General features: G+C 37.3%; 3 protein-coding genes and 1 long non-coding RNA gene across 5 annotated transcripts in view; 2 read left to right on the forward strand and 2 right to left on the reverse strand.

Moving 5' to 3' along the window:
- The first annotated feature begins 1 nt into the window (after window position 1).
- On the forward strand, window positions 2–2,063 carry LOC124181346 (ER membrane protein complex subunit 7). Of its 2 annotated transcripts, none has more exons than XM_046567826.1 (4): window positions 2–377; window positions 462–720; window positions 914–988; window positions 1,349–2,063. In XM_046567826.1, the coding sequence occupies exons 1-4, from the start codon at window positions 163–165 to the stop codon at window positions 1,499–1,501; spliced, it is 702 nt and encodes a 233-aa protein (XP_046423782.1). In that variant the 5' UTR covers window positions 2–162; the 3' UTR covers window positions 1,502–2,063. The 2 variants fall into 2 exon arrangements, with proteins under 2 accessions (XP_046423782.1, XP_046423783.1); XM_046567827.1 differs by having other exon boundaries at window positions 23–377; window positions 1,373–2,063.
- A 14,812-nt stretch (window positions 2,064–16,875) lies between these two features.
- On the reverse strand, window positions 16,876–18,845 carry LOC124180104 (protein unc-50 homolog). Its single transcript, XM_046565187.1, has 7 exons — window positions 18,607–18,845; window positions 18,317–18,432; window positions 18,104–18,255; window positions 17,761–17,947; window positions 17,496–17,629; window positions 17,233–17,334; window positions 16,876–17,099 (listed from the first exon to the last, which is right to left on the reverse strand). Exons 2-7 carry the CDS (start codon window positions 18,406–18,408, stop codon window positions 16,963–16,965), a joined length of 804 nt encoding a protein of 267 aa, XP_046421143.1. The 5' UTR covers window positions 18,409–18,432; window positions 18,607–18,845; the 3' UTR covers window positions 16,876–16,962.
- A 125-nt stretch (window positions 18,846–18,970) lies between these two features.
- Window positions 18,971–23,073, forward strand: LOC124179779 (DNA-binding protein Ets97D). The gene is made up of 7 exons (XM_046564515.1): window positions 18,971–19,158; window positions 19,264–19,507; window positions 19,584–19,881; window positions 19,986–20,136; window positions 20,898–20,989; window positions 21,064–21,298; window positions 21,466–23,073. The coding sequence occupies exons 3-7, from the start codon at window positions 19,591–19,593 to the stop codon at window positions 21,981–21,983; spliced, it is 1,287 nt and encodes a 428-aa protein (XP_046420471.1). The 5' UTR covers window positions 18,971–19,158; window positions 19,264–19,507; window positions 19,584–19,590; the 3' UTR covers window positions 21,984–23,073.
- Window positions 21,465–26,840, reverse strand: part of LOC124179780 — a 32,743-nt gene continuing 27,367 nt past the window's right edge. Inside the window, exon 2 of the long non-coding RNA XR_006870150.1 lies at window positions 21,465–24,930. This is a non-coding gene — a long non-coding RNA (uncharacterized LOC124179780). The remainder of the gene's footprint in view (window positions 24,931–26,840) is intronic.

Consider the following 26,840-nt stretch of genomic DNA (forward strand, 5'->3'; position numbering starts at 1 on the left):
GTCAGGGGGCTGTCGTCAGGTAACTACTAGCGTCACTAGTGGTGGAAATTGGCGGCAGAATCGAGGAACGTTTTGCGAACCACTTTTAGCAGCGTGTGTCAGGGGGCTGTGCTTGACACTCATGCTCATGATCCTCACCCAGCTGACTGCGAGAAATAGGTTATGTTGATCAAAATGGCGTTCTTAACAAGATTAGTATCTCTGCTTTTGATAATTTGTCAAATTAGCAGTGTAATTGGTGAAAATGACGAAGAAGTTTCGACTGACAGATACGTAATCGAAGGGAAAGTTTTCCCTCCTGAAAATGCAATCCTTACCGGATGGCAACTCATGACTCACGTCATGGCTAACGGGGGGGAACATCTTGGATATCTTAGGTAATTATACAATACAATATCTTCTAACTCGACTCATGTTTCTCTGAGTTATTTAGGACTGCTTTTCTTTCTGTTGTTTTATAGGGAGGATGGTTCATTCACAATTTCGAATGTCCCATCGGGTTCCTACATCATCGAAGTTGTAAACCCGAACTATGCTTATGAGCCTGTACGAGTTGAAATCAATTCCAAGGGAAAGTTCAGAGCTCGGAAAGTGAATTTAATTCAAACTTCACAAGTTATTCAAGTTCCATATCCTTTGAAAATGAGACCATTTGCTCCGTTCCGATATTTCCAACTTAGAGAACAGTGGAGAGTAACAGATTTTTTGTTTAATCCAATGGTACGTAAACTCCCTTTACATGCTGTGATAATTGTAGATGTATATATAAAAATGCAACAATTTTATTTGATTATTGTATATCAAGATTTCTGGGCAATTTTTATTTTGTTTGCCAAACCATTTCACCACATTTCCTGGTGTGTTGGAACTTTATATAATATCTTTTCATCATTCAAGCAACGTTGGTTTTCAGGTCCTCATGATGATACTGCCTCTTTTATTAATAATGGTACTACCAAAAATAATGAATGATCCAGAAACACGAAAGGTTAGTGAGAAAAGTACTTGATATTTAATTACAATAACTTATGCAACAAGTGAATCGGCCAATGAATTTCGACTTTCTTAACAATATGATTCAACGATTAGTGCTTGTATTAACCAAATTGGGGAAAGGTTTAGCAGATTTCGAAAAAATGTAACTAACATGTCATTTATGTCTGATGCGTACATGAAAGGCTCTACGACAATATACTATTTTCAATTCATTTCAATTGTCGAAAAAACAAATATATTGCTATTGGTTAAATGAAACTCTATTGTAATGATAAGTTCTCGTTAAGTGTATCGGAATCATTGACCGACGCATCCAGTATATTATTGCAGTAGTTATAACTGTTGAGTTAAGATTGCCGGTACTCGTTCATTTCAGGAAATGGAGCAATTGAATAGCTTGACTAAATATGATATGCCTGAAATGTCAGAAATGATAACGACTTTCTTTGCTGGAGAAGAGAAACAAAAATCGAAAGCAGTGAAAGCAGCTAAGAAGAGACAATAGAAATGGAATAATAAATGCACATTCATATATTCAAATTCGTTTCGATACACAATGGAATTGTAATTTACATTAGTCAATTTAGTCCTTGTTGTATCTTGTTACACCTTGTTTTAGGAATATAATTATTTTATTAATAAGGATTGAGGTGGTATAAGAAAATGCCACACTTGAGTATTTACTTTTTAAATGAACTTATTTTAGCTGTGTACAATGCTTCATTCTAAGTATTTAGTTATTTTAATAATACCTGTGATTCAAAGTTTGGATTCAATTACTGTTGTAAAAATTAAAAACCTGAATAATAGCATCAAATTCAGCATTCGTCAAACTGTACCTCAATTCATTGGAAAAGATTTTACTCAATTGAATAAAAAAACCACCTTCGTACGGTTGTGAGAAATACCACAGCATAAATAGTTCAAAATATATTACTTGATATTGTCAGATGTAGAGTTAAAGTAATATAATTAATATATATCTATTGGCTAATATTGATTATTAGCGTTTGAACTATTTAAGATAATTTTAAAGTTATGAAATAAATATTTTTCTTGTTATCACATCTACTTCGAGTTTCACGTACTAGGAATTATACAAATTTAGAAGAACTGAATACATTTTATAAATGGAAATAAATAATTGGCAATCCAAGTTCCACGTACAAGCAATCAATTCTATCGCTACTCAAAATCTGCAAAGTTTGGAATAAAAAAATCCGAAAAGAGTTGGCCTTCCTTTTTCTACGATTTCGGAGCTGAAAACTTTTTGTCTAATAATCGATTCGGATGACGCTTTCTAGACTAATTAGACCCCAAGGAAACCAATAAAGGCATCCAGAATATCGTAGGAGCAACAGCTGAAAGGATACGGAGAAAATTTCTCGTTTTTATACCGCAACTTTTGACCCACTGTTCGCAGCGACCTTAAACTATGCGCAATCGATTTCTCTCGCAAAATTACGACGATCGGTCTAGAATCATCGGAAAATGGACGGGAAACATCCAAAGTTAGCCTTACTGTTTTCTCATTTCTAGAGCCAACGACCTTCCATTCTGAAATCGATATCTGAGGCCATACAAGTAATTAATAACGAGAGCAAATTTCTTCCAAAATTCGTAGCAAAACAGTGATTTAATTAAAGTATGGGTACCCGAGAAGCGAATGTATACATAGATCATGAATAATAACACAGGTCTGCAACAAAATCCTTCAAATATTACAGATATAAAGGTTTTAATTTGCCGAATCTATATATGTTTTCCATTTTTTGCTGTGACGCATAAATTACGTTATATGATTTTTTTTATTGTACAAAATGCAAAATTCGTTGTGTATTGTTTTTGCATTTACACTGCTTTACCTATTTAAATAGTGTCTGTATGTAAGTGCATACAAAACTATAATAGAAATAGAAAGAAAGATATCGTCTTAACGCTGTTTTCACACCTCTGAAATGTATGTAGAGCCAATGTATGCGATTGCGCAGTTCTGGTTGTGACTTCGTGAAAAGAAAGAAAACTACATAATAACTTATAGAATTATGCTAGTAGTATATTTTCTGTCGATTCTAATGTTTAAACTTTTCAACTTTACAACTTTTCTTCATAAATATCGTTGCTATCATAAGTGTTTTATTATAATTTGTGAGCAAATATAGCATTTTATTGCAAAAAACATTACGTAGAAAGTATACGTCGTACATATTTTTTATTACTATATTTCGATACAAGAGCATCAAATTTATTATAATTATATACAATAATATTAAGGAGAATCAAAAGTGTTTTTTTGCAGGGCAGTGTAATAGATCAGATGTAATAATGATGCAGAGACCAAAAAATATATATGTATATGCAGTCCATGTACGATATTAATATATATGATCCATTTACAATTAATACATGATGCATACTATCAATTTTAGAATTTTCCAGGAGACAAACTAGATTATCTACAATAATACATCTATAATACGAAAATAGACGAATTGTTCATTTCGAAATAGGATTCTATTCGACACGGTCTCAATGTATTCCATAACATTAATATCCACAACGATTCCAACAACGTTTCATTTGCTATTTCGATCTTGAATTTTCGCAGTAAAAGAATCGAAACGCTGTTTTAGCTAGTCACAAGTGAAGTACCTGCGTTGGGTAGGGAAGCAGAATTGTTTTTGAAAAGTGTTCGTATGGAAAAAAATTGAGAGTAACTGTAATACATCACGGATGCGCTAATTTTGATCGAGATGAAATTGATGCTCCGTATACGAGACAGTATTTAACGCAGTGTCCTGATTTGAAGATCTAAAGGGGCGATTGTCGGCAATTTTTTTTTTTTTTTTTTTGATAGGGAGAGAAAAAACTAAGCTTCTTGAAACTTCGAGTGTATTTTAACACACATTTGAAAGGTACGAGTAAAAATATTATTCATCCAACTGTCGCAGAACAGTAGCGGTATTAGCTGACTTCTTAACTGAAAAATATATCTTTAGTCAAAGGCTGACCGTCGAGGTACCTAGCCGCTTCAGTCGTGAATCGGCAGGAAAGATAAAGTGCATATTTCTTGTCTGAAACGTGGAAACTAAAATCATTATATTTCATGTCATATCATACATGGCATTGACGTTCGAAACTGGAGTTTGGATGTACGGATGTTCTGAAAGTGACGACGACCAAAATTTTTTTGGTCCCACGCTCTTTTCGCTGCGTTTTCTGAGTTCCTGGGGGTCCAATTAGTCAGGAAAGGGTCATTTAAATCGAATCTGAGACCAAAAATTTTAGGCTCCAAAAATGAAAAAAAAGTAAGGCTAACCCCTTTGCATTTTTGGCGAAAATCTTAGCGATTTTGAAAAGTGCTGGAATAAATTCTTTCCGGCACTATTCCGAAGTAATTTTGCCTGAAAAATCAATTGGGCGTAGTCCCGATACGCTGCGATCAACGCATCAAAAGGCACAGCCAAAGAACGAGAACCTGTGTTGTCGACATTTTTCAGCAGGTGCTTTTTCCTTCGCAATTACTCTCCTGTTGATCCCACGCTCTTTTCGCTGCGTTCGTCGAGTTCCTGGGGGTCCAATCAGTCAGGAAAGGGTCATTTAAATCGAATCTGGGACCAAAAATTTTCGGCTCCAAAAATGAAAAAAAAGTAAGGCTAACCTCTTCGCATTTTTGGCGAAAATCTTAGCGATTTTGAAAAGTGCTGGAATAAATTCTTTCTGGCACTATTCCGACGTAATTTTGCCTGAAAAATCGATTGGGCGCAGTATCGATACGCTGCGATCAACGCATCGAAAGTTACAGCCAAAAAACGAGAACCTGTGTTTTCGGCATTTTTCAGCAGGTGCTTTTTCCTCCGCAATTACGCTCCTGTTGATCCCACGATCTTTTCGCTGCGTTTTCTGAGTTCCTGGGGGTCCAATTAAGGCTGACGCCGACTAGACCGCGGCGGACGGCGGCGGACGGCGGCGAAATTTTCGCTCATACAGTTATCCATATAGGTGTTCACACTAGACGGCGGCGGACCGCGGCAATTTTTCGCGAGTTCCAGGTTGGGAATATTTCGGCGGTGCGCCGCGCATCGCCGCGCATCGCCGTCGTCTAGTGTGAACACCCGACCGATGCCGAAATTCATCCCAAGTATAAAAATAGGGAAACCTGCGTTACTTTGATGTAAATGGTTATGGTTTACAAGGATTCTTTTCATTCTCTCCGCTGTTCTTGCGAAAAATAAATGTATTCATTTTTACATCTTAAATAAATCCTACGGATATTAAATAAATGTTACGCAAGTAATTACTTCATTTTTAAAGAAATTTAAGTAAATGTGAGTTTTAGAACAACAAGTTATGATCAACGGATTATTTTATGTGAAAAAATTTATTTTTTTCTCATTGTTCGGGTATGATGCTGATTTCATGAAGACTGTTTTTTATTTTGCGTATTAATTTTTATGCATAAGAAATGAGAGAGTATATTTTGAGCTAAAATTTATTTCATTTTTACTATACATATATTATATGTATAATAGGGTGTTTCAAAATAAAAAAATTTACGATTTTCCAACGAGCCACACCCGAAATAGTTTAGGTAGAAACAAAAATTCTGGCGAAAGATGAGCATTGTCGGTTGATTTTTAATCCTTTTTTCCTTTTTATCGAATTTATGATGGACAATTGTTAGTAATTTTTTTTCGTGTTAAACACTTCTTCATCTGAGCTATCCATAATGAGTAATCAAGAAGTAGTGGCAAATATGCATGATTATTTATTGTGTGCCCATGACGACTGAGACAAATCGTGGTCATCAGATAATTGATAAATATCTCTTTTTCGTAGAAACAGTATCGGCGGGTGGTCACGCGACTATAGTGGGCGCATCTCACGGTAACTGCGCCGCGGTGCAGTGGGTGTCAGCCTTAACTTTTGAAATGTCCTACCATTTCCGAACACCTCCAACCATCCTATTTACCTATATTACTAGATTAGCTATTATATGAAAAGAGAAGAATTATTCACTTCGAAATGGGATTCTATTCGACGCGCGCTCGATGTATTCCATAACATTAGTATTCCTAATTATTTCAACAACTTTTCATTTGCTCTCTCGATCTTGAATTTTCGTAGGCATATAACCAAAACGCTGTTCTAGCTAGTCGAGAGTGAAGTATCTACGTTGGGTAGAGAAGCAAAATTGTTTTTCGAAAAGTATTCGGATGGAAAAAAATTCAGAGTAACTGTAATACATCACGGATGCACTAATTTTGAACGAGATGAAATGGATGCTTCGTATATGAGATAGTATTTAACGCTGCGTAGTGATTTAAAGACCTAAAAAGGTGATAGGAAGAGAAAGAACGAAGCTTCTTAACACTTCGAGTGTATTTTAACACACATTTGAAAGATACGAGCAAAATTTTTCATCATCCAACTGTCGCAGAACGGCAGCGTTATCGGCTGACCCGTTAAGTAAAGGATATATCTTCAGTCAACGGCTGACCATCGAAGGGCCTGGCCGCTTGAGTCTGGAATCGGCAGGACAGATAAGGTGTGTATTTCTTGTATGAAATGTGAACACTAGAATCATTATACATCATATCATATCATCATACATCATACATCATACATCGTACATCATACATCATACATCATACATCATACATCATCATACCTAGTATTACAGTTCGAAACCAAAGTTTGAATTTTCGGATGTTCGGAAAGTGACGTCACCAATCTAAAATCGGCTAGCCGAGTTCCTCAGTCTGGTAACAACCGCGCAGTAGAGCGGACGGTTGAGAGTCGCGCTCCGCAAACTTCGAGTACCGGGTTCTCAACCTCCCGGATCCCGCGCTTCGGGTCCGCTACGCGGTGAAACTCGACTTCCAGGATAAGCGCTCCGTGGTTCCTGGTTCATGTTTACAATAAATTATTTCAATTCGTTTTTCACGCAAGCTGAAATTCAGTAGCTGTCAGTCCGCTAATAAAATTTCTCGACTTCTAGGATAAGCGCTCCGTGGTTCCTGGTTCACGTTTACAATAAATTATTTCAATTCGTTTTTCGCGCAAGCTGAAATTCAGTAGCTGTCAGTCCGCTAATAAAATTTCTCGACTTCCAGGATAAGCGCTCCGTGGTTCCTGGTTCATGTTTACAATAAATTATTTCAATTCGTTTTTCGCGCAAGCTAAAATTCAGTAGCTGTCGGTGCGCTAATAAAATTTCTTGACTTCCGGGATAAGCGCTGCGTGGTTCCTGGTTCACGTTTACAATAAATTATTTCAATTCGTTTTTCGCGCAAGCTGAAATTCAGTAGCTGTCAGTCCGCTAATAAAATTTCTCGACTTCCAGGATAAGCGCTCCGTGGTTCCTGGTTCACGTTTACAATAAATTATTTCAATTCGTTTTTCGCGCAAGCTGAAATTCAGTAGCTGTCAGTCCGCTAATAAAATTTCTCGACTTCCAGGATAAGCGCTCCGTGGTTCCTGGTTCACGTTTACAATAAATTATTTCAATTCGTTTTTCGCGCAAGCTGAAATTCAGTAGCTGTCAGTCCGCTAATAAAATTTCTCGACTTCCAGGATAAGCGCTCCGTGGTTCCTGGTTCATGTTTACAATAAATTATTTCAATTCGTTTTTCGCGCAAGCTGAAATTCAGTAGCTGTCGGTGCGCTAACAAAATTTCTGGACTTCCGGGAAAAGCGCTGCGTGGTTCCTGGTTCACGTTTACAATAAATTATTTCAATTCGTTTTTCGCGCAAGCTGAAATTCAGTAGCTGTCAGTCCGCTAATAAAATTTCTGGACTTCCCGGATAAGCGCTCCGTGGTTCCTGGTTCACGTTTACAATAAATTATTTCAATTCGTTTTTCGCGCAAGCTGAAATTCAGTAGCTGTCGGTGCGCTAACAAAATTTCTGGACTTCCGGGATAAGCGCTGCGTGGTTCCTGGTTCACGTTTACAATAAATTATTTCAATTCGTTTTTCGCGCAAGCTGAAATTCAGTAGCTGTCAGTCCGCTAATAAAATTTCTCGACTTCCAGGATAAGCGCTCCGTGGTTCCTGGTTCATGTTTACAATAAATTATTTCAATTCGTTTTTCGCGCAAGCTGAAATTCAGTAGCTGTCAGTCCGCTAATAAAATTTCTCGACTTCCGGGATAAGCGCTCCGTGGTTCCTGGTTCATGTTTACAATAAATTATTTCAATTCGTTTTTCGCGCAAGCTGAAATTCAGTAGCTGTCGGTGCGCTAATAAAATTTCTGGACTTCCGGGATAAGCGCTGCGTGGTTCCTGGTTCACGTTTACAATAAATTATTTCAATTCGTTTTTCGCGCAAGCTGAAATTCAGTAGCTGTCAGTCCGCTAATAAAATTTCTCGACTTCCAGGATAAGCGCTCCGTGGTTCCTGGTTCATGTTTACAATAAATTATTTCAATTCGTTTTTCGCGCAAGCTGAAATTCAGTAGCTGTCAGTCCGCTAATAAAATTTCTCGACTTCCAGGATAAGCGCTCCGTGGTTCCTGGTTCACGTTTACAATAAATTATTTCAATTCGTTTTTCGCGCAAGCTGAAATTCAGTAGCTGTCAGTCCGCTAATAAAATTTCTCGACTTCCGGGATAAGCGCTCCGTGGTTCCTGGTTCATGTTTACAATAAATTATTTCAATTCGTTTTTCGCGCAAGCTGAAATTCAGTAGCTGTCGGTGCGCTAATAAAATTTCTGGACTTCCGGGATAAGCGCTGCGTGGTTCCTGGTTCACGTTTACAATAAATTATTTCAATTCGTTTTTCGCGCAAGCTGAAATTCAGTAGCTGTCAGTCCGCTAATAAAATTTCTCGACTTCCAGGATAAGCGCTCCGTGGTTCCTGGTTCATGTTTACAATAAATTATTTCAATTCGTTTTTCGCGCAAGCTGAAATTCAGTAGCTGTCGGTGCGCTAACAAAATTTCTGGACTTCCGGGATAAGCGCTGCGTGGTTCCTGGTTCACGTTTACAATAAATTATTTCAATTCGTTTTTCGCGCAAGCTGAAATTCAGTAGCTGTCAGTCCGCTAATAAAATTTCTCGACTTCCAGGATAAGCGCTCCGTGGTTCCTGGTTCACGTTTACAATAAATTATTTCAATTCGTTTTTCACGCAAGCTGAAATTCAGTAGCTGTCAGTCCGCTAATAAAATTTCTCGACTTCCGGGATAAGCGCTCCGAGGTTCCTGGTTCATGTTTACAATAAATTATTTCAATTCGTTTTTCGCGCAAGCTGAAATTCAGTAGCTGTCGGTGCGCTAATAAAATTTCTGGACTTCCCGGATAAGCGCTCCGTGGTTCCTGGTTCACGTTTACAATAAATTATTTCAATTCGTTTTTCGCGCAAGCTGAAATTCAGTAGCTGTCAGTCCGCTAATAAAATTTCTTGACTTCCAGGATAAGCGCTCCGTGGTTCCTGGTTCACGTTTACAATAAATTATTTCAATTCATTTTTCGTGCTAGCACATATCTAGTAGCTATGAATAATCTTGTACAATTTATTATATTATCAATTAATTATTTAATCAATAACTCAATTATATTAATCCTTACACAAAATTTTCGATGTGTTCTTATACTGAAAATATTTATTACTATTCAAGGTATAACCTGAGGTGGTTGAAGGTGGTCGGAGGTGGACGAGGAGGAGGACGAGGAGGGCGAGGATTTGTGCTGGGTGAGTAAAACACTTTTATAATATTTGATGGCAATTGTAATTATATTTCATCTGAAATATTACAAACTTGTCACTTTTACAATAAATTATTTCAATTCATTTTTCGTGCAAGCACATATTCAGTAGCTATGAATAATCTTATACAATTTATTATATTATCAATCAATTATTTAATCAATAACTCAATTATATTAATCCTTACACAAAATTTTCGATGTGTTCTTATACTGAAAATATTTATTACTATTCAAGGTATAACCTGAGGTGGTTGAAGGTGGTCGGAGGTGGACGAGGAGGAGGACGAGGAGGGCGAGGATTTGTGCTGGGTGAGTAAAACACTTTTATAATATTTGATGGCAATTGTAATTATATTTCATCTGAAATATTACAAACTTGTCACGTTTACAATAAATTATTTCAATTCATTTTTCGTGCAAACACATATTCAGTAGCTATGAATAATCTTATACAATTTATTATATTATTAATTAATTAATTAATATTCTTATAATATTTGATAGCAATTGTAATTATATTTCATCCGAAATATTACAAACTTGTCACGTTTACAATAAATTATTTCAATTCATTTTTCGTGCAAACACATATTCAGTAGCTATGAATAATCTTATACAATTTATTACATTATTAATGAATTGATTAATTACATTAATCCTTACACAATATTTTTGATATGTTCCTATACTAAAAATATTCATTACTATTCCAGGTATTACCCCAGGTGGTCGGAGCCGGACGAGGAGGAGGACCAGGTGGACGAGGAGGAGGACGAGGTGGACGAGGAGCAGGCGGGGTGGGTCGTGGGAGAGGACCTCTCCTCTCCTCAGAGGAGGGGAGGGGGAGGGGCAGGGAAGGGCGAGGTGGGCGGGGAGGGGGAAGGGATGGGAAGGGAAGGGAAGGGAAGGGGTGGGGCGAGGAGGGGGAGGGGGACGGGGAGGGTGGGTGGGCGGGAGGGAAGGAGGGAGGGAGGGAGGGAGGGCGGGCGGGAGGGTGGGCGGGAGGGAGAGAGTGGAGGACGGATGTCGATGCAAGCCCGTTAGAGTAAATAGAGCAGTACCGCCCCCCTACACGCCCGCCCGCCCTCCCGCCCACTCCCTCTCCTTCTCCCTCCCCCTCCCCCACCCCCACCCCCACCCCGCCCCATCCCTTCTCCTCCCTTCCCTTCCCGTCCCTTCCCGTCCCTTCCCCCTCCCCGCCCACCACTCCCCCTTCCCTGCCCCTCCCCCTCCCCTCCTCTGAGGAGAGGAAAGGTCCTCTCCCACGACCCACCCCGCCTGCTCCTCGTCCACCTCGTCCTCCTCCTCGTCCACCTGGTCCTCCTCCTCGTCCGGCTCCGACCACCTAGGGTAATACCTGGAATAGTAATGAATATTTTTAGTATGGGAACATATCAAAAATATTGTGTAAGGATTAATGTAATTAATCAATTGATTAATAATGTAATAAATTGTATAAGATTATTCATAGCTACTGAATATGTGCTTGCACGAAAAATGAATTGAAATATTTTATTATAAACGTGACAAGTTTGTAATATTTCAGATGAAATATAATTACAATTGCCATCAAATATTATAAGAATATTAATTAATTAATTAATAATATAATAAATTGTATAAGATTATTCATAGCTACTGAATATGTGCTTGCACGAAAAATGAATTGAAATAATTTATTGTAAACGTGACAAGTTTGTAATATTTCAGATGAAATATAATTACAATTGCCATCAAATATTATAAAAGTGTTTTACTCACCCAGCACAAATCCTCGCCCTCCTCGTCCTCCTCCTCGTCCACCTCCGACCACCTTCAACCACCTCAGGTTATACCTTGAATAGTAATAAATATTTTCAGTATAAGAACACATCGAAAATTTTGTGTAAGGATTAATATAATTGAGTTATTGATTAAATAATTAATTGATAATATAATAAATTGTATAAGATTATTCATAGCTACTGAATATGTGCTTGCACGAAAAATGAATTGAAATAATTTATTGTAAAAGTGACAAGTTTGTAATATTTCAGATGAAATATAATTACAATTGCCATCAAATATTATAAAAGTGTTTTACTCACCCAGCACAAATCCTCGCCCTCCTCGTCCTCCTCCTCGTCCACCTCCGACCACCTTCAACCACCTCAGGTTATACCTTGAATAGTAATAAATATTTTCAGTATAAGAACACATCGAAAATTTTGTGTAAGGATTAATATAATTGAGTTATTGATTAAATAATTAATTGATAATATAATAAATTGTACAAGATTATTCATAGCTACTAGATATGTGCTAGCACGAAAAATGAATTGAAATAATTTATTGTAAACGTGAACCAGGAACCACGGAGCGCTTATCCTGGAAGTCAAGAAATTTTATTAGCGGACTGACAGCTACTGAATTTCAGCTTGCGCGAAAAACGAATTGAAATAATTTATTGCAAACGTGAACCAGGAACCACGCAGCGCTTATCCCGGAAGTCAAGAAATTTTATTAGCGCACCGACAGCTACTGAATTTCAGCTTGCGCGAAAAACGAATTGAAATAATTTATTGTAAACATGAACCAGGAACCACGGAGCGCTTATCCTGGAAGTCGAGAAATTTTATTAGCGGACTGACAGCTACTGAATTTCAGCTTGCGCGAAAAACGAATTGAAATAATTTATTGTAAACGTGAACCAGGAACCACGGAGCGCTTATCCTGGAAGTCGAGAAATTTTATTAGCGGACTGACAGCTACTGAATTTCAGCTTGCGCGAAAAACGAATTGAAATAATTTATTGTAAACGTGAACCAGGAACCACGGAGCGCTTATCCTGGAAGTCGAGAAATTTTATTAGCGGACTGACAGCTACTGAATTTCAGCTTGCGCGAAAAACGAATTGAAATAATTTATTGTAAACGTGAACCAGGAACCACGCAGCGCTTATCCCGGAAGTCCAGAAATTTTATTAGCGCACCGACAGCTACTGAATTTCAGCTTGCGCGAAAAACGAATTGAAATAATTTATTGTAAACATGAACCAGGAACCACGGAGCGCTTATCCCGGAAGTCGAGAAATTTTATTAGCGGACTGACAGCTACTGAATTTCAGCTTGCGCGAAAAACGAATTGAAATAATTTATTGTAAACGTGAACCAGGAACCACGCAGCGCTTTTCCCGGAAGTCCAGAAATTTTGTTAGCGCACCGACAGCTACTGAATTTCAGCTTGCGCGAAAAACGAATTGAAATAATTTATTGTAAACATGAACCAGGAACCACGGAGCGCTTATCCTGGAAGTCGAGAAATTTTATTAGCGGACTGACAGCTACTGAATTTCAGCTTGCGCGAAAAACGAATTGAAATAATTTATTGTAAACGTGAACCAGGAACCACGGAGCGCTTATCCTGGAAGTCGAGAAATTTTATTAGCGGACTGACAGCTACTGAATTTCAGCTTGCGCGAAAAACGAATTGAAATAATTTATTGTAAACGTGAACCAGGAACCACGGAGCGCTTATCCTGGAAGTCGAGAAATTTTATTAGCGGACTGACAGCTACTGAATTTCAGCTTGCGCGAAAAACGAATTGAAATAATTTATTGTAAACGTGAACCAGGAACCACGCAGCGCTTATCCCGGAAGTCAAGAAATTTTATTAGCGCACCGACAGCTACTGAATTTTAGCTTGCGCGAAAAACGAATTGAAATAATTTATTGTAAACATGAACCAGGAACCACGGAGCGCTTATCCTGGAAGTCGAGAAATTTTATTAGCGGACTGACAGCTACTGAATTTCAGCTTGCGCGAAAAACGAATTGAAATAATTTATTGTAAACGTGAACCAGGAACCACGGAGCGCTTATCCTAGAAGTCGAGAAATTTTATTAGCGGACTGACAGCTACTGAATTTCAGCTTGCGTGAAAAACGAATTGAAATAATTTATTGTAAACATGAACCAGGAACCACGGAGCGCTTATCCTGGAAGTCGAGTTTCACCGCGTAGCGGACCCGAAGCGCGGGATCCGGGAGGTTGAGAACCCGGTACTCGAAGTTTGCGGAGCGCGACTCTCAACCGTCCGCTCTACTGCGCGGTTGTTACCAGACTGAGGAACTCGGCTAGCCGATTTTAGATTGGTGACGTCACTTTCCGAACATCCGAAAATTCAAACTTTGGTTTCGAACTGTAATACTAGGTATGATGATGTATGATGTATGATGTATGATGTATGATGTACGATGTATGATGTATGATGTATGATGATATGATATGATGTATAATGATTCTAGTGTTCACATTTCATACAAGAAATACACACCTTATCTGTCCTGCCGATTCCAGACTCAAGCGGCCAGGCCCTTCGATGGTCAGCCGTTGACTGAAGATATATCCTTTACTTAACGGGTCAGCCGATAACGCTGCCGTTCTGCGACAGTTGGATGATGAAAAATTTTGCTCGTATCTTTCAAATGTGTGTTAAAATACACTCGAAGTGTTAAGAAGCTTCGTTCTTTCTCTTCCTATCACCTTTTTAGGTCTTTAAATCACTACGCAGCGTTAAATACTATCTCATATACGAAGCATCCATTTCATCTCGTTCAAAATTAGTGCATCCGTGATGTATTACAGTTACTCTGAATTTTTTTCCATCCGAATACTTTTCGAAAAACAATTTTGCTTCTCTACCCAACGTAGATACTTCACTCTCGACTAGCTAGAACAGCGTTTTGGTTATATGCCTACGAAAATTCAAGATCGAGAGAGCAAATGAAAAGTTGTTGAAATAATTAGGAATACTAATGTTATGGAATACATCGAGCGCGCGTCGAATAGAATCCCATTTCGAAGTGAATAATTCTTCTCTTTTCATATAATAGCTAATCTAGTAATATAGGTAAATAGGATGGTTGGAGGTGTTCGGAAATGGTAGGACATTTCAAAAGTTAAGGCTGACACCCACTGCACCGCGGCGCAGTTACCGTGAGATGCGCCCACTATAGTCGCGTGACCACCCGCCGATACTGTTTCTACGAAAAAGAGATATTTATCAATTATCTGATGACCACGATTTGTCTCAGTCGTCATGGGCACACAATAAATAATCATGCATATTTGCCACTACTTCTTGATTACTCATTATGGATAGCTCAGATGAAGAAGTGTTTAACACGAAAAAAAATTACTAACAATTGTCCATCATAAATTCGATAAAAAGGAAAAAAGGATTAAAAATCAACCGACAATGCTCATCTTTCGCCAGAATTTTTGTTTCTACCTAAACTATTTCGGGTGTGGCTCGTTGGAAAATCGTAAATTTTTTTATTTTGAAACACCCTATTATACATATAATATATGTATAGTAAAAATGAAATAAATTTTAGCTCAAAATATACTCTCTCATTTCTTATGCATAAAAATTAATACGCAAAATAAAAAACAGTCTTCATGAAATCAGCATCATACCCGAACAATGAGAAAAAAATAAATTTTTTCACATAAAATAATCCGTTGATCATAACTTGTTGTTCTAAAACTCACATTTACTTAAATTTCTTTAAAAATGAAGTAATTACTTGCGTAACATTTATTTAATATCCGTAGGATTTATTTAAGATGTAAAAATGAATACATTTATTTTTCGCAAGAACAGCGGAGAGAATGAAAAGAATCCTTGTAAACCATAACCATTTACATCAAAGTAACGCAGGTTTCCCTATTTTTATACTTGGGATGAATTTCGGCATCGGTCGGGTGTTCACACTAGACGACGGCGATGCGCGGCGATGCGCGGCGCACCGCCGAAATATTCCCAACCTGGAACTCGCGAAAAATTGCCGCGGTCCGCCGCGGTCCGCCGCGGTCTAGTCGGCGTCAGCCTTTAGTCAGGAAAGGGTCATTTAAATCGAATCTGAGACCAAAAATTTTCGGCTCCAAAAATGAAAAAAAAGTAAGGCTTTGCATTTTTGCATTTTTGGCGAAAATCTTAGCGATTTTGAAAAGTGCTGGAATAAATTCTTTCCGGCACTATTCCGACGTAATTATGCCTGAAAAATCGATTGGGCGCAGTCCCGATATGCTGCGATCAACGCATCGAAAGTTACAGCCAAAAAACGAGAACCTGTGTTTTCGGCATTTTTCAGCAGGTGCTTTTTCCTCCGCAATTACGCTCCTGTTGATCCCACGATCTTTTCGCTGCGTTTTCTGAGTTCCTGGGGGTCCAATTAGTCAGGAAAGGGTCATTTAAATCGAATCTGAGACCAAAAATTTTAGGCTCCAAAAATGAAAAAAAAGTAAGCCTAACCCCTTTGCATTTCTGGCGAAAATCGTGGCGATTTTTTAAAGTGCTGGAATAAATTCTTTCTGGCACTATTTCGACGTGATTTTGCCTGAAAAATCGATTGGGCGCAGTCCAGATACGCTGCGATCAACGCATCGAAAGTTACAGCCAAAAAACGAGATCCTGTGTTTTCGGCATTTTTCAGCAGGTGCTTTTCCCTTCGCAATTACTTTCCTGTTGATCCCACGCTCTTTTCGCTGCGTTCGTCGAGTTCCTGGGGGTCCAATCAGTCAGGAAAGGGTCATTTAAATCGAATCTGAGACCAAAAATTTTCGGCCCCAAAAATGAAAAAAAAGTAAGCTCAACCCTTTGCATTTTTGGCGACAAGCTAAAACAGCGTTTCGATTCTAACAGGAAACTTAACCACAATATCGTATCAGTCATGTCGTAGAACTAGTTCAAAAATGCTATACTCTTTCGTATATAAGTCAAGGTTTATCTTGCTGAAATGACCGCCAAAAACTGTCTTTGACTTATACGCGGGGTCGACTTATAGTCGGGAGTATTAGAAAATTTACCGGACTGAAATTTCTTTTGATTAATAGTTCAATCATAAAACTAGACCAATGGAATTCAACCTGCGATATTTTCATTTACCCAAGTTTTTTGATAAAATGTACTTACCAAAAAATTTTGCAATTTATAAATGAATATGTAAGTATATTTTTCTGATATCAATTTTGTCGTAGGAGTCGACTTATACTCAGTACCTAAAAACAGTCCCGAAATGCAGACTGAAAACTAGAGGTAGACTTGTATCCGGAGTCGACTACCATTCAGAACAATATGGTATATAATCACGGATAAGGTAACATTTCTTTCTGGACTGAAGTATATAATACAGAAGTTTTTTTATTTGCAAATCAGACGATATACTATACAATAATAGTTCTATTCTTACCTCAAAACATGTACAATTTTAAACAACTCTTTCAAGGTAAAAGGTCATCACAAGATGGCTGATGTTCAAGCCTATTGCCAGGCTTATAATATATGTTAAGACCATTACGGGTAGCGGAGCTAATATCAAGTGTGTTTTGTGAAGGATCTGTACACCTAAAAGAAATATAATTATTTCTCTTTACTTACAATCCATAGAATTACATCTACAAATATATATGATGGATTCTATTTGCTGTAATACTGTCTCCAATTGGAAAAATACGAAAAACATGTAATATATACTTACTAGCGTATCCCAAGAATGTAATGTAAATATAGTAGCTAACAGCGATTAGCCAAAATGTATTTCCAATGAATCGAGAAAAGAATCCCTCGTGGCTTATCAGTCCTGTGAAAACGAATTATCATTAATTCATCTTCGGTGAATATTTAAATGGTGAATCATCGCTTGATATATGTATTCTGCAAGATTGGTCAAGTCCAATTTGGGAATTCTAATATTCATGAGTAGGTGTTACAGTAAATTTCCAATAAATGCATAGTTCTCACCATTATACAAAAATAGCTGTATAAAATGTAGAATCGTAAGAGGTGGAAAAAACGCGTTAAGGTGAATGTCAAATGCATATCCCCACTCGACATCCTGGACATTGTTAATTCTTAAGTAACGATTACTTACGAACCTAGAAATAAGTAGAATTAATTAATCAACTGTATCTTAAAGATATCTCATCAAAACTGAAAACATTTTCTGTTTTGCTGCCTGAATGAAATGAACAAGTACCAGGTTTTTCAAATTTGAGTAAATCCTTACCAGAATAACGTGGCTACAATTATCCCTGCTCCAATACAGTCTACCAAAATGACATAGAACAGGAATTTGAAAAATTGGAAAAATCCTAGCCCTGATACAACTGCAAAGCCTATCGATGAGATGCACAACCAGCAACTCAGTAGAACCAAAAATGCAGGATCGTCCCTGGCGAACTGGGATTTTGTCTCTACACAATAAAAAATACAATATATCAGAACTATTTGTAATCAAAAATCGAAATAGATTATGTATTTAGTTAGATTACTTTGAGATTATTTTCAGTTATCAATGAAGAAGTCACTAATTTTTATGGTTTCAGACTTGATCTCAAGTTTAAACTCACGCTTTCGGCTCTGAAAGTTTCTGTATACTTTTTGTGGATCTGTAAAAAGATACAACATTTGCCAAAGAGCAAATTCAAAATCCATCTGCTCAAACTTCAATAATTTCCTCAGATACTTATAGCATTTTGTTGCTGCTCCCATGCAGTCCTGTCTGTGGAATAATTATATGGTGAGTTGAGAGCTCCGGTTGATTCATATGAGATTCGACATACCTGTAAGTCACTGGCATTGGTAGCGGGGACCCTGATTTGAAAGATATCGGGGAAGTGCTGCGACTTATTGGAGGCGAGGTTGTATACTTCATTTTTTCAAAGTTCGACTGAATTTTCTGTATGTTTAGAAAGGGAGAAAAAAAATGAACTTTTATCAAAGCGAAAAAACATTTTTATTATCTGCTGTTCCATTAATCTCAAAGAAAAAAAATTTCAGACAGTTGACGCATTACGAGGTGATAAAATGAAGTTCGAATAACAAAAATTGAAAATGTTGAAATCTACAAAACCTTTACAGCGAAGACATCAAATTGTCAAATTCTTGTAGGTTAACTAGGAATCTTGGAATCTTCTATTAAACGACAGTTTGTAAAATTCTTGCTTCAATCTCATTGCCATGCGGCAGGAATGTGCAATTCCACATCTATGGTCAATACCATTCCGTATTACTTTACATTTAATTCTTTCACTGTGGTTTAGAGCCTGAATCAGAAACACGAATGACGCCATACAGATGACGTTTAACATTAAGCCAGCATCTCCATATCTTGAACCCACGCGACAGTTATTACAAAGTTAGACACCGTCCGCGTCATCGGGAATAGAGGACAGCCAATGGGTGAGTGAATTCAAGAAATGTTTTTTTTTTACCCATGGCGCCCGTGGCGCTGTGCGTCTGTCATTGTATACGCGTGCGAAAAGTTCATAATCACAATTTCATCAAGCTTATGAATTTGCGTACCAGTACTTAATTGACGATCAAGTTTACTAGGGGTGGATTTTTTCTGAAGGACGAGGCCACTGAAGGAAAAAAATTACCGACGAAAAATTTCGGAAAAAGGGTGAGCATCCGCATTGTACTCCGAATCTGTTGTATGCTAGGGAAAATACCCTAACCTAACCTAAAATACTTGACTTAATTTAACATTCTCTTTTTATATAATTAGATCACCGCTATATGACTGTAAGATTTCTTCAATTCGCAACACGTAAGAAGCATCTGTTTCCAACCATCGATGTAACTTTATGACAGATAAAAAATTCTGTTTACTTCGTCAATCACGGTATTCTAACCCCAAAGAAAACGCTCGTTCTGCCCGTTCTGACTGAGCATTCGGATATTTTCGCATGTGCTTAACGATAAGTGTCTTGTCTTACTACACTACCATCGAAAAAAGATACAGCAATCAGGTATCCTTCTTGAACCCATCCTTTTTAGTTAACCTTTTGCCAACTGTATTTGATAATTTGTTAATCTCATTCCCAGGTTCAACATGGATGATGACTCAGATTTTGTTATGATAAAAAGGATAAAGATGGAACCAGAAGCAATTTTGTCCCAGGAAGATGACATAATGGCTCAGCTTCAGCAGGAGAGTTCAGATTTAGAAGTAGAGCCCAGTTTTGCACTAGACGGAGTAACTAATGGAGACGATGCTAACGAAGGTGTACTGATGCAGCACATGGACATAAGAGAGCCATTATCAACCTTAAGAAATCTACTCGAACAAAGACTGGGTGTTGAATTAATGGACTATTCCTTTTGGCTCCAAGATGCTCAGATGGTACGTGATATGAAAGAAACGAAATACCAATGAAAATTTATCAATAACAACGCATTTGCAATATGTTGTATACCTCGTTATTACAATTCAAATTACATCAACAGCTTGAGAGTCACAAAAATTTGGTTGACCAATGCGTTCAGGGGGAGGGACTAGTACAAGTCAATGTACAAATAAAAGCCAATCAGAGACGCATTAATATTGTGGATGTCTTGAAACCTGCTGAAGATTACATCGAGTTGGCTGAAAACACATGTGAGTAAATTTTTTGTATCCAATGTTGTGCTTTTTTCTAAGTAACTGCGCTAAGAAATTTGTGACTATTACATTTTGCATGTCAGATTAGTCAAAATTGCACATGTTCACTCTTGTTATTAGTTTCTAATGACATTCTCAAATAAATTTCATTCAAATATGATATGTATTGATGTGATTTAATTATCAGTAATTTATGTATATTTGTATGAAACTGATTGAATAACTTATTTCATCAACATTACTTTGTCATCTTAGGGTTCCAAGTAAATATTTGGTATGCTTTCAATTTTTTAGATCTCAAACTCCTCAGAAAAGTGTTAATTAATTAATTTGTGAACAGAAACAATGTTGTATTTTGCCATATCCTCTCAGCAAAGTTTAATTTTTAAAATTAAAATTTAATACATCTTTTCGAAAACATTCATACTCACTCCTACAAATTAGAAACTACAAATTGAAATCAAATCAATAATCATCTTGGAATCAAGATGACACTCATTCATTTTTTTTAAAAATGGTCATTTGTTTGTTTCCATGTGACCACTATCAATAGCTAATAGCCAATGAAGTGAAATTCATTTTACAAAGTTTGAACCACCATTCACATGACAGATATCTGTTTTGTTATCGCAGAAAATAAGGTTTCACGCCAATTAAATAGTACTATGATGGTCGTGTATCTTTCTCATTTGTCAAAGTAAACTAATACTAATATCTCTACATGCTGAAAGTCTTACTTTTCTCATCCTATCATACAGCAGAGCAAAGCTCAGCGGCGGCAACACCCAATGAAGAGGGAAAGCAGAATGTCATCAGGTGGATGGTAGACCCACAGTATAGGAAGGAACAGGTAAACAACCTCAGTTAGTTAGATAAAGATATTCAGTAATATTTTCACTTACAGTATATTATTTGTCTGTTTAGGAACGTCTGAAAATACCAGCAAGTCCCAAAGACTGGTCTCAAGCCCATGTAAAGCATTGGTTGCAGTGGGCTGTCAGGCAGTTCAATTTAGTTTCTCTGAGACTAGCCGACTGGAACATCACAGGCTCACAACTCTGTAATTTAACCCTTGACGAATTTCAATCAAAAGTTCCACTCGATCCTGGCGATGTTTTTTGGACACATTTGGAGTTGCTCAGGAAATGCAAGTTTGTTGGTAAGTATTTGTAATATGTTTACTGTTTGCTTCACTTTTCTATTTCAAATTCTACAAGTACTTACTTCTAACAGTGGTTTACAGAATTTAGCTCTTCACATTTGTTAAAATTTTTTTGAATTTCATGAAATTACATGTATTTCATATAAATAATAATTATTTCGCAGCTGTTGTCCAGAAGGATCCTCCCATGGCATCAAACGGTAATACCGACGAACTTAAGTCGGCAAAGGTCAGGAATCAGAAGACCCCAAAAGCACGTAGTTTGAATCAGCAGCCCCGGTTAGTGAGTGTTCCGATGGGAAGTGTTGACTCGCCTGGAATAACGATTGCGACGTCAAACCGAACAGGAAGCAACGGTCAAATTCAACTGTGGCAATTTCTGTTGGAATTATTAACGGATCGAGAGCACAGAGGAGCTATTCAGTGGTTAGGAACGGAAGGAGAGTTTAAACTTAATCAACCCGAAGTAGTCGCTCAGCTTTGGGGAGCTCGAAAAAATAAACCTTCGATGAATTATGAAAAACTGAGCAGAGCACTCCGGTATTATTATGACGGGGACATGATATCGAAAGTTCATGGAAAGCGATTCGTATACAAGTTTGTTTGCGACCTTAAACAGCTGTTAGGATATTCTGCCGCGGAACTTAGTCGGCTTGTCGAAGAAGGTAGAAGATACTTCTGAAAAGAAGATAAGTGTAGTAATACGCAGTTAACACAGTTATGATGTTATTACAGTTGGAGTATTTGCCAATAAAGAGTTCAATTAACGAACGGCAAGCAAGGAAAAATTTACATGAACTTTATAAAGAATAGATTATTATTACTTTGTCGCTGTAAGATTTAAATCCACTAAAGAAACAAACTGAAACGGTAGAATTGTGGTTCTTTTAAATCATTCTTGCTTCTTGGTGTGAATTTAATCTGTTCAACGTTAAAACTCTTTTCTTATGGATTACATTTTGCAAACGTAGTTGACATAAAGACAAGGTTGTTAATGTACATGAAAGTGGAGTACATGTGAAAGGAGACAGCTTTAGGTGCGAAGATCCACCTAGTCAAGTTGAGTAATGCTCCTGAAAAACAAGATTAAAGTAAACTATTTACCAATAAAATAACGGCTTTCGCTAACTTTTGTACATGAAAATCTTTTTATAAGCCGCGATCAAAGTTTTCGATATGCAGGACATTCCTAAACCAAAATTGACTTCTTCCACGTAATGATACCATATATCTTTTAATTCCAAGTAAAATAAAGACGAAGTAATTATGAATCTTGGTTTCGCTTCTGTAACATAATACAAGATTGAAAGCGTACTTGTGTATTCAAATTATTGTTGACAGAACCTTGCAATTGTTTGATCGTATTTAAGTAACAAGGGATTATAATTATAAATATATATATATATGTATATATACTATATGTGTATATATATATATTTATAGATAATATAGATAGTAGGTAATAGGTCGTAAAATTCAGAATAGCGTTAATAACAGTTTTGACATTAGAAATTCTGTATTTTTTATATCAACGGGGATTGTAGATGTATAAAACAAGTTTTACCAAATAATGCAAGATTGAATAATCGCAATTATTTTTATTAACATATCTATAGTTTATATAGACAAACGATAAATAACTGTATATACATTACATGCATATAGTATATATCCTACGTACACGTGAAAGTTTGTACAACTGTTGATGGTAAAAATTTATTTCAATGATGAAAATGAAATAAACGAAAATTATTTAGTTATTTTTGGATAAAGAAAAGCAATATGATTACGTAGTTGAAATACATATGTACATACATATATTCATTTACAACAGGAGCAACGGTAAATAAGTGAAGGTAAAAAAAAAAAAAATAAAGAAACAATAAGAAAAACTCGAATGTAAAGTGATTGCGAACTCTCTCTCTTTGCGGTACGATCGTTTACGATTCACTTTTAACACAGAGCATCACACCGGAACTGACATACTACTCATCGCCAATACCAGAGAATCTAGCCTGTGAGATATCGGATGCGACGTCACAAGTTAGGGTCTCAGGGAATCGGCGATGCGGCAGGCTATACACGCCCGCCCGCCATGCCTTCCGTTTTTCCTTATTTCCATCCATTCATCCTTCCTCCTCGTTATTTTCCTTCTCTATAATTTCTTGCAAGAATTCTTCTCTCATTCGTTGTTTGTTCTCGCGGTCAATATTTCTTTCCCCCTGTCTCCCTCTTTCTCTCGATAATTATTTTACACGGATCTATTGATGGTGATGATCATGATGATGAGGATGATGATGGTCCATCGTCGGGGCACCGACGACCGGGAAAGTTAGCAAGCTGTACAGTGGACTTCGTATCTTCGAATTTTCATTCCCTACTATACAACCTACTACCTCACCCAGGCATCGCCGCAATAATTTATGGATACTCGAAATTCTTTGCTCATTTATTCTCGTCGCTTTTTCGCGTTCGTATTCCGTTTGTTTTTTCGAAAATTTCAACATTTTTTCTCAAATTTATATTGCGTACTTTCCAGTGACAAAGAAAAAAAGCAACGTTTCCATTAAACAAGTTTTTTTTTTTCTACGTAGGTATCGAAAGGTGGTCGAATTCAGAGTAAGAAAAATTATACAATAATCCAATTTTTCTCAAAACAGTATATGTATAATACGGAGGTGTTCGATTGGTTAGGAAGTCCAGCTATATACGAACTAAGGGTACACGTATCATATTATAAAGCAAGAGTTCAAAGTGACGTATATATAAAATTGAATAAAACAAAAATGATATAGCAGGTATCGTGTCCTTACTATCTCTGATGAAGATACTATAGAATCAATTAAGAAGTTCCGGTAAAATTGTGTGCCGAATATTTACTTGCCCCGTTTAGTTTATAAAATTTATAAAGCAAAATTTCTAATTAATTTCGATATCTCACCTTACAATATCCCCTTATAATTTATGGCATATAATAACAAAATTTGTCACTCGTACATTTCATGAGTATGCAGTTTGTTTTAAAATGACAGTAACTAAACCCCGATTGCAAGATCTTTGCAACACATGATCACTTGAAAATCATTCAGTCTTATTCAATAGGTGATTTTGAATTTTTCCATTCTTCTGCAAAATTTTACACCTTGTATTATAATATAGCGTGAAATTCGACGGGAAGCAAACCATGTACAACAGTAAAATTTGCTGGATACATCAGGCCTGCAGATCTCATCATTGTAGATATGCATCGGTTGGTTAGGCACGTTGGAGATCACGAATCGCCTCTAAGAACGCCTATAAGCTCAAGAAGCATTTGAAATCTATCGTTGTAAGACTCTCATTCGTTTGGTCGTAGTTTTCGTCCGAAGGATGTATGTCATCAAATCGACGGCCTGACTACATGTACCGGTAGATAGGAGCTTGCGGTGTGCAAATTATATAGCCCACAAGTTCGGATCTACGGGTTAGTGTCATCAAGTAACTGCTGAACGGCTGGATCAGACGCCTGCCTCGCTGCCCAAGACAGCAACAGCATCATCCTCTCCGGTAGGATAACCAGTTTTCAAATTTTGCGCTTCGAAGCAGCTGGTCGTCGTCTGCAGCATGAGATACAAATCCGAACTGCAGGTCTGCAACAGCAAAGCAGAAAATATTTGTGCCATTTGAATTTGATCGGTAGAATATTTACTCTCCGAAATTTTCTGCTTTCAGAAACTTTTCTCACAGTCAAATTTCCAACATTCCATCTGTCAAATAGCGAGCGGATTTTTATAGCACAGCGTGGCTAATTTGCTAACGCGAGATGTAAACTGTAATATCGAGGGAAGAATCTGCATAGAAGAAAGAGGTTGCGAGCTGGCGAAAAGACGAAAAGAAGGACGTAAAGAAAGAGAGGGGGGAAATTAAGGAGCAGGAAAAAAAATTTAATGACGAAAGAGAAGAACGTATACACACACACATATTACATATAAATATAATGTATATGTATATGAGCAGAGGTAAAAGAAGGGCTCCGGCCTTCTCGTTCTCGTTGATTTTTCCTTTGTAGACAGTTTAATGGCCGCTGCAGCACCGTGCAGCTATCTTCTTCACCGCGCGCAGAACCGGATAAAAGGGTCTATTTCAAGTGATCTCCGTTTATCCGCAAAGGAGTAGGGCATTAAAATTCCCACATTGGATGCTGCAGGAACCCCAAAAACGTTGAGAAAAATCCATCAAGTTTACCGATTCATATAAATTTACACCATAAACGGTGGTGAATGATTTAATAGAGGATGAAAAAACCAATCGCCTAACTTAAAATGTGATCCGACACATTAAAACACACGCCATCTGGTAGCATAATAAAATATGCTGGGCGAAAGAAGTAGTATGTAATTATAAAGGTCGTTTTTCGTCATACTTTTTACTCCGTATTATATATATTATATAAATAAAAGACTATCAGCATAGCAGTTTTGTGGCAGATGGTATTTACGTACTTTACTTAAAACCGAGCGATCAGCTGATAACAGTTTCCATCGCCATGTTGCCGAGCCAATATCGCATCACGTGATTGTAATTTCAACGCGGAATGCTAAACGATTCTTCAAAAAAGGGCAGAGAAACAATGACGACAAGAGTAAAATGATTATCGTTTCCAAGACTGCCACCATAAGAACAAAGGCCATTGAACTTGATCTCGTATCTGTTATCGGACACCCAACACCGGACGCCTTTGTACTGCGTGACGCTTATTTTCTGTCGTTTGATGATAAACTACAGCTAATTTGAATATCATCACCACGTAACGTAACTAGAATTAAATGTGGCAGGCCCCAACGAGATAAAGTCGATAGATTCGTCCAGAGAATACCGAAAAATTTTCCATCCATTATTCATTCATCTATTGAATAAGTGTCATTTCTAAAATCCGCAATGGTAAGATTAGGCTCCCAACGATTCAGAATTACAATGATTTCAGAATTTTCTTAAAGAATTACATTCTTATACTCTAGTGAATTGGCTTGTGTATAAATTTCGGAGGCAAAGAAACGATATCGGAAGAAAAACTGCGACATCCGCACAAACTGATTTGACAAATTCAAGAGCTGTAGGACTCTGTTCGCACATGAATAAGTTTCATTCATTCGAGACGTATGGCAAATACACTTGCAACATGCACAGAGGCGTGCAAATTGAATTAATCGTTGTCCGTTTCTGGTTACTCCAACTATTCACAGTAAGTAATACAGTTGTATATTGTGCATGATCAGAGTATGTGTCACATGAGTCTTTGACGTGGCCCGGGATGTATAACAACAGTTTACACAGCTATAGGTATGGAACAGGGCAAAGTGGCCACGGTGAACAATGTGAATCTTCCAAAAATATATCTTACGGATATAAGTGGGTTATACAGACTGTCGACAGTGGTTTTGACGTTTTGGTTCTTATTGTAAGAATGGTACACGCAATTGTATAATCAGTATTCGAACGAACGTATGGATGAAAAAAAAGGTAAAAAAAAAAAATTTACGCTGCACAAAACCTGAAAGGT

The sequence above is a fragment of the Neodiprion fabricii genome, chromosome 4 (genome assembly GCF_021155785.1).
Source record: "Neodiprion fabricii isolate iyNeoFabr1 chromosome 4, iyNeoFabr1.1, whole genome shotgun sequence".
Classification (NCBI taxonomy): Eukaryota; Metazoa; Arthropoda; class Insecta; order Hymenoptera; family Diprionidae; genus Neodiprion; species Neodiprion fabricii.